General features: G+C 44.7%; 1 protein-coding gene across 1 annotated transcript; it reads right to left on the minus strand.

The window, feature by feature from the left end:
* On the minus strand, positions 1 to 4205 carry foxf2b (forkhead box F2b). The gene is made up of 2 exons (XM_070960962.1): positions 2934 to 4205; positions 1 to 1072 (listed from the first exon to the last, which is right to left on the minus strand). The coding sequence occupies exons 1-2, from the start codon at positions 3907 to 3909 to the stop codon at positions 900 to 902; spliced, it is 1149 nt and encodes a 382-aa protein (XP_070817063.1). The 5' UTR covers positions 3910 to 4205; the 3' UTR covers positions 1 to 899.
* Positions 4206 to 8843: the final 4638 nt, after the last annotated feature.

The following is an 8843-nucleotide window of genomic DNA, read 5'->3' on the forward strand; positions in this document are numbered from 1 at the left end:
ACTCATTGTATTATTTTATTAGAACTAGTGATGTGTTAACTTGTAAGAAGAACTTTAACGTTGCAGCTGTTTGCACCGTTTAACAACTCTGCTGTTGAGCATTCAATGTATCTACAACCAAGCATAAAATATAAGAAACTGATTACAGGTTTTTCATGTTAAATCTTACTCTGCAAGTGAACTGCAGCCGCCCAATAAATGAGTACAAGAATCTCAAACTGACTTAATGCACTGAGTTAATTTCATCAATGCTGACCACACTGGAAATGTGTAAATGGCCAGAAAGCAATATTAAATGTAGTTATGTCTTTCTGCTATACAAGCCCAAATTTTCTACATGGATGTGCATGGAAAGACGGAGGTCTGAAGGAGAGTAGCCTAAAATATATATCAGCTTTATTGAAACCTTTTACAAGACAAAAAGTTGGCAAAGGGTTATACATTAAGTGCAAGGTTTGTTGCAGTTCATGTTAGCCTAAAGCGTCATGTGTGTAGTTACTCTACTAGGATAGGACATAGGTACATAGAATATAATTTGTTTGCACATGTTACAAGAGCAAACACTTGAAGAGTCGTGTTTCTGAAACTTCTTTTGAAGAAGAAAACGCTTGTCAGGGTTCATATAGGCAAAGTGGTTTTTAAAAGGCCTCTGGGGTTTCTTCATTCATTTCCTTCATTGCATAGTTTTCTCAAATCCCCCCAAAAAGCTACTTTGGCTGCATGTAGGAGGCAAACGTGTGAGAGTGGATACCAGGATGCATCCTGCTATGAATCCTCCAGAAAAAAACTCAAAAAATACGAGAAAATTCAAAATGTCAACTGTTTGTTCTCTGACGGACCTGCAGTTTCACTGTGACCGTCGTTGCCTCTCGTGCTTGAAGTCCACAGTGACACAGAGCTCACATCACGCAGGGTTTGATGTCCTGACAGACGCTCTGGGGATGATGGTGGTGGTGATGGTGATAGTAGGATCCGCCAGCCGAGGGGTGGAAGGAGGAGATGCCGTTAAAGTTTAACACAAAATCTTTCCTGTCGCACACCGAGGAATGGCTCTGATAACGTGGGATCCCCACTGAGGAAGCAGAGAGGAAAGACATTAATATTCAGCATGCTTTATGAACAGATTCTTCTTATTTTGAGCATCAGAAACCCACTTTTACATTCAATAATTCTGCACAAAAAAATCGTTTGTTGAAACCAGAAATTCATGTTTTACATGTCAAATATCTTCTAAAAACTAAAATAGCCTGAGATGCTTCATAAAACGCAACATTTGTATTCATGCTGGCTCTGGTGTAAAATTTGGACTATGAATAAAAATATCAGGCAATGCGTTTCAAAAGTGCAACAAAAGTGGTCCTGATCCTGTCACAGTGGCTTTAAAATGAACCAAACTGACGGCTGAGGACGGACAAGGCCTGGTTTTATTTACTGAAACTATTATTAGGATTATTTATATATCTATATAAACACAACTTTCCCCTTAACCACCTCGTATGTTGGCGGACTTGCAGTGCCATAAATTTGTTATTTCTTAGAATAACTAGAAAAACCGTAATTCTTAAAAAAATAGTTTTGAACACTTCCACAAAGCAATAATTTCCCCATTCAGTTGTAATTTAAAAAGCACCGCTTTCCGTTAGCCTTTTTTATTTATTTATTTTAGCCACACAGTCAATGCTTTTATTTCGATCTATAACCAATAACAATAATCTATATGAGGCATGTTTCCCTGGAGAGCCCTAAACTTGCAAGAATATTTAAATTAGAGCCGGTGGCCGTCATTTCGAGTCTGTAAGTGAGCCTCTATTTCCAAAAAACGCAAATTGGAAGGCTGTGGCCTCGTCAAGGTCATAAGGACTCCAGATGTGGCTGTTTTTCAGGGGAAGACAGCGGGCTTTATCCTCCGGGCCACAGCTCGCTGCCCTGCGGCCGCTTCAGACAACAGACGAGCCTCTCTGACAGAAAGTCACCGACTGATCCTCCGCGCTGCCTCAATCAAGACGCTGCGTAAAGTTTAACAAGGCTCTCCGTCTCTGGTGGATACGCGGTGGTTGAAATCCTCCGCCGGTGTGGTCCGACCTGCACAGTCTTTGTTTGGTTAACCTCTGGGACCCTTTCGGGCTCCAGCATGGGTTACTCGCCTCGGTGAAATCCCCAGACTTTAGGAAAGCCTCAGTGTGTTGTGTTAGAGTAAATGAGCGTGAACTGGGGAGGTGAATTAGGAGCGCGATCACAAAATAGCTGTTTTTCTTCATCTATTTATTAAGCTAAATATCCCGTGAAGAAATCCAGCAGAGCCTGCAGAGTGCGGATTAAAGGCACGAATTACACATTAGCACCTCTAAGACTCTGAATCTAATTTATTTATTTTATTAAAATCGTTTAAAAACTAATTTTACGGAGCCATTCTGAGGCCAGTGCGTGGTCTTGAGTGGGTTTTTACAATTCAATAAACATTCAAAGCTACTTTATTATTCAATAAAATAAGTTACACAATTATTAAATTATTTTGACACCCACAAATGTTGACCTTAATAAACGCTTAGATGGAAATAACGAGGAGAAAATATATGATGGAAATGAATCGTATTAAATGATAAATATTAAATGTTTTTATTACTGGCCTTGCCCGAATATGTGAAGTCCCCTTTGCCATTATTTTGCCGGTCAAATAAGCACGACAATCCTCATTTTAAGTATTAGTTATATTTATGAATTATATTCCTTCGTAACGGAGTTTTTACTCCTTCACATTTAGAAGTGGTCACAGGCCGCTGCTGCACATACAAACTAAATGCAGTCTGTCCTGTAGATGAGGTGGACGTGCTGTGACGATTATCATCATGTGTTTTTATTCCTTTATTTTTATGACGATCCCCACATATATTAAACTGGGTTCATCATCACCAGTACGAGCCAGTTTGTGGTACCTGATATGTCGCTGGTGTGGCTGTCCCTGCCGTTCTGGTGAAGGTAGCTCTGCTCCAGGGAGTAAGGCGACATGCCGGAGTGTAAACCAGAGGATGCGGGGCTGCTGGAGGCTAGAGGCTGCTGTTTGATGTAGGGGGAGCCGCCGGAGGACGCCCAGTGTGCGGATGTACTGGCGTACGGGGAGTGGCCGTCCAGCGCGCTGGCCATGGCTGGAGAGGACGGTACGGGGCTGCTGCTGCTGTCCGGTCCGTACTCCCCGTTAGGCGGCACAGGACAACTCGCCATGTATGTGGATCCGGGGCTCGGGGACATGTGAGGTACGTGGTGGCCACCGCTCAGCCCGTCGTACCCCCCGGCCATTGAATTGCTCATCATGTCCAGATTGTAACTGTTGCTGTGACAGGCCAGAGTGGCGGATGGAGCTTGAAAGTCAAAACTCTGCGGGAGAATGGAGGTCCCGAAGCCTATGCCGTTCATCATCCGATACATGGGCTTCAGAGCTTGACATTTTCTTCTGAAGCCTCTGGGTCTGCGACGAAACGAGCCTTCCTCGAACATGAACTCACTGCCCGGATCGATGGTCCAGTAGTGGCCTTTTCCCGGCCTGCCCAGCCCTTTGGGCAGCTTGATGAAGCACTCGTTCAGTGAAAGATTATGCCGCACCGAGTTCTTCCAGCCCTGATACGAGCCCCTGAAGAATGGGAAGCGAGCCTGGAGGAACTGGTAGATCTCACTGAGTGTCAGTCGTTTGGTCGGGGAGCTCTGAATTGCCATAACGATGAGAGCGATGTAGGAGTAAGGAGGCTTTTCCGGTCGCCTTAAACCGGAGGTCGTCTTCTTCCCTTTGATGGCGGTGGACGAACTTTCTGTGGCGGCTTGTGGGCTCAGCATGGCGGGGTGCAGGACGCCGGACGCCGGGCTGGATCTCAGAGGAGGCGGAGGGTCCAGCTGCTGCTGAGGGGTCTCGGTTGTCATGTCAGCTCTGACGCACGACTGGCGTAGAGTGAAGAGAGGGAGGGAGAGAAGACGAGCCGCGAGATGTTTCCGAAGAGAAATATATCGGGATCCGGCGGTCAGTGTCCTTGCAAGTGAGCGTTACACCGCCAGTGGTCCTCAGTATCCTAGCGCAAAATGGAGTGAAATCTGTCTCCAGTTACGCACGACTCTCCCGTTACGCACGGTGCTCCCTTGACGCATGCAGAACGCACGGCGGGTACGCACTGATAGAGAGAGGAAGAGGAAGAGAGAGTGGGGGGAGCTGGTTATCCACTGGAGACTGAGAGTCCAGAGCTGCAGCTCGACACAGAGGCTCCACTGGGTGTCACAGCGGCGCTAAGTGGTGCTGTTTGGCGCGCCGGGTGGCCATCGACCGCCTTAATAGCTCCTCAAGTGGAGGAAACGCGAAAACCCCTCGACTTATTGCGCGCAACAGTCCAGCCAAACAAAGCTCGACCACCTATCATTTCATGAATCTTTCTTCCCTCTGCGAGTACCCCCCCCCCCCCCCCCACCTCACCCCCCCAATTCCCCCACCCCACCCCTTCTCCTCATCCGCACTCTGCGCCTGCAAATCTCCCTGAAATCAGTGACGAATAGAGCCGCCCCCCTCCACCCTCTTGCCAAGTCTGGCCCAAGTCCACCCACCGTTCTCAGCAGCGTTAAAGCCCCTCATTCTCTCCTCGTCTTCTTTCTTCCCCTCCCACCTCTTCTCTCCAAGTTCGGACTACACGCAATTAAGTCATCTATCAAACCTCCCCCCGACATCCCAATCAACAGCGCCACACGCCAGACGCACAAGTTAAAAAACGAGCTTTTCTGCCCCCACCTCTGGTCCTGCATGTATGAAGTAGTGATCTCAGCCCGATGTGCCACGGATCATACATTTTCCTGACACGATATAAACCACCACAATATGTGCAAAAAGCGTAGCTTGCAATTCAAAGCGTGGTGCCCAAAACATTCACTTTGGCCTACACGATATCTGCGACAGCAAATACCCAAACGCGTCGCCGTGAAGCAATGAAAAAAGCACCATCTTGTAGTATTTGTATTATTTTGCTCATAATTTCCTCCCAAACTGGTCCAGAGGATAACAAAAACAAACTGTCGCTGTGCCGGGTTGGGGCGAGGAGTGTGAGAGATGGAGAGGTGGTGGTCTTTACCGTGCGTGTGTAAGCAGGGGGTTGCTCTGAGTAAATGACTTTGACATGAGTGGAAGCAGGCTTTTTCCATCAAGCCCGGCCCTGGATACCACACACAGCGCGCTAGTGTCAGCTTACCGCCCCGGGCCAGAGCCGGTCCCATGGGCCCCACGTTCATTAGAGACAGAAAAGCGAAATTAGGCGAGCGGGCGTCGACAGTTTCCTCCCCTATGGAGACATCACACACAAATTTGTCCAACATGATGGAGTTATATATCCCATAAAGGTAATATCAACATCCGCGCAGCGTCGGAGCGGAGATCACTGGACTTTGAGGGAGGGGGAATGCGTCAAGTTTTGTGGCTGTCGCTAAACTGAGGGCTTTTTGGTGGTGTTCTGCATGTTTGTCACGATGTCTTTTTCTCATATTTATTGATTTCTAGTCATGCATAGGTAATTTTCAGGTATATTTTCTGACGGGCCTGTAATGTGGTTGGTAGTAGATAAAACACCACCAGTGTGGAAAAAAAAGAAAAAAAAAACATAGCTCGATACTTTATTTTACGTACTCAAATCTGAGTTTGTGCACGTGTTTACTGACACAACCTTTTTAAATTTAGATATAGCCTGGAGGATTTTCCAAACAATTACCAGCAACAATAACCTTTGCACTTTGCACAACAAAGGATGTGCGGATAAAATCATTTTCCACCGTGACACACAGCGCAGTGTGGAGGATCTTAACGGCCCCAGAAATTTCCTGCGACATCAAAACTTATGACCCCCGCCGAGATCAGGATGCGTTGGCTTGCAGAGGGAATCTTTGTTCTGGGAGCTCTTTGAAGACGGCGCTCCGGCTGTTTTTACGCACCGAGATTATATGAGAACCTAATTTAGCCTTCTGTAAATATGAAGTGGTGAGCGGCCACCACGAGAGAGGTATTTTTGACAGAGAGTTTGTCTTTGGAATACAGTCACGGCTGGAGGCCCATATAAGCCCACTGCCGACATAATAAGGCCTTCTGTTTGTTTTTATGTTTAGGCAGAATCATATTGTCTATCCCCCATAAAATATTAGGAAGATAAAATTTGAGAGTGTTGTGTGTATGCTGCCTGACCTCAGGTAACCCATTTTTAGCTCATTTTGAAATATAATGGTCACGGCCTACAATTACTGTATATTGAAATGAAATATATTACGCAAACGAAATCACAAAAATCCCGTATTTCTCACTATAAATAACCACCAATAAATATTTAGAAACATGTTTTCCCCAAATACTATAAAAGCACAATGTTGGCCTGTATAATATCTGTCTCTCTTATAATGTCATTTTTTGACTGTCTTTATATATGATATAGGCCTGTAATAAACAAAATTCATTCAATAAAACAATAACAAATAATAAGTTCAGGTCCTCTTAACGGTAATCTAATATTCTTAGGCTGCTCGGGTTTTCTTCCTCCGAGCGTGTTTCCTGTGGTGGTGCCGGGAGCTTTGGAGCTGTCTCTCCGGGACTCTGGAGGTCAGGCGCGGTTCAGTTTGCCGGAGTGACAGACTGTTTGGACTTCCTAACATTGTGCCTGCCGTAAAGTTTGGTTTCATAACACTGTGGGCCTTATTCGCAGGCAGTCAGCCCTGGAACAGGCCTGAGTTCCTCCCCAGCCAGCATGTGGACTGGGTCGAAACAGACCCCGGTTGAGATGCAGAGAAAGGCTGTTTACAAACACGAGGGACGCGCATCACGTCAACAACGACATTAACAATGAAGGGACATTGGGAGGACTTGGAGCCACGTGACAGCCCCGTAGACAGGTATGCTGTTCCGGCGTTTCACCTGCAGGTTGCAGCATTGTCCCTGGAAACAGGAGCGAGTCTCACCTGTCACCTGTCAGACTGCTCAGTGCGGCATGAGAACAGACCTCAGGCCGGTCTGCTCCTGCTTTAAAGCCGTAACATGTATGTGCGTAACGATCAGCGGGGACATATGAGATGCAGAAAACAGCCCTGCTCGGTATAAAGCCATCGTAAGGGAATCATCAAAACCTGATCAAATGCTGAGATGACTACAGTCATAAAAACACCGGATATTTATCGGGGAATGTTCAGATTCGTTTTGATTGATTCAGCTGCATCAGAAGAGTTCATGTGCAAAACTACGACATCAGATTTAAAACGACTGCTTGAATTCTGACATTAAAACCACGTTTCATACATCTAAGGGATCTGTTATTTGGAATAATAAAAGTGACAAAAGGCTTACACTCGCGTTTCAATGAACTGCAAAACAGCTACAAGAAACCTTTTTGTAATGCTGTGGCATCATTCTGATGGAGAACAGATTTCTCTTGAAAATGACTCTCTCGCTCTCTTTTGTGGTGTCATTCTGTCTCAGCGTGAAAGATTTCATATTATACAAAACTGTGCGCACTAAACCAAGACACGAGGCGAATCAGGATCGAGTTGATTTGATTCCAGAATTATCGGTGATCATTAAGAAAACAGAAATAGTATTTTCGTTTAGGGAAGCCGCGTGTTGGAGTCAATATATTGTTAAGACATCAAATTTAATCAATAATTTTAGAAGACCCGTGACACTGTAACTGAACAGGAAGAATGCCTCGTCAGTGGACCATGATAATGATGATGGGTCTGGGGTCTATTTCAGGACCGCGGAGAGCAACTGCAGGATCCTCCGGACACGACCAGTAAACAGCCTGCAGGACAGTGTGTGTGTGTGTGTGTGTGTGTGTGTGTGTGTGTGTGTGTGTGTGTGTGTGTGTGTGTGTGTGTGTGTGTGTGTGTGTGTGTGTGTGTGTGTATCTCAACATCTGGCCGACATAAATAATCAAAACTGATAATTGTGTTTTGGTGACGGAACAAATTGACTGTTTCTGTGACACATGATGGAAACAGCGGACACAGCTCACACCGAAGCATTCCCCTTGTTTTGTCTCTAGTTTCCTGTTATTTTGTCATAAACTGCTGTTCACTGATCATGACTTATAGAACTGTACGCACCAATCGTTTTAATAGCTTTAGGAAACATTGTGTGGCCTGTTTTATATTGTTATTTTGATAAAACGAGGAGCAGTAAGTGTCACTATCAATAGTCTGTTCATATAAAGTATAATAACAACAATAATAATTTTCTAAGTTAGTCTTTCTGCATAGATAACTATGAAAAACTAGTTTTAGGAAGGGAACGTTTTATGGCAGATTCTATTTGTAGAGGCTGAGAGAAAGTTCTTTGTTATTTATAATAATTCATAATATTATAAGTTCTCGTCTGTAAATGTTGGACCACTGCGACATTATTTTTGGTGCCTGTGGACTGTGGTACGTGTGTGCATAAAGAAATAAATAAGAACATAATAATGATAACAGTAATGTTTTTATTCTTTATTCTTTGGTGTTATTTTATTTGTTTACTGTGGTTGTTGCCTTGATTGTATTATATCGATAGACTGACTCTCTTTGTGCTATTCAAATAAGACACTAGAATATATATATAAATTAACAAAAATAAAAAATCAGCAGTCCTCCTGAAGAGAGGCATTATGCTGGACTTTAACTGTATTATTTTGATGTTTGTTTTAATGACTGTGACGTAGGAGTATGGAAGCTTTGGTTTCCCTCGCAGTGAAATCTCCTCTGACCCATCTCTCCTGTTGAACAGGTGTAGGGCCCGCTCACGCCTGCTTGTGATCTCACAAACACCCTTTCATGCCCGTACTGAATAACTCACAGAACATCAGAGCCCCATT

This window comes from Chaetodon trifascialis, chromosome 4, assembly GCF_039877785.1.
Source record: "Chaetodon trifascialis isolate fChaTrf1 chromosome 4, fChaTrf1.hap1, whole genome shotgun sequence".
In the NCBI taxonomy this organism is placed as follows: Eukaryota; Metazoa; Chordata; class Actinopteri; order Chaetodontiformes; family Chaetodontidae; genus Chaetodon; species Chaetodon trifascialis.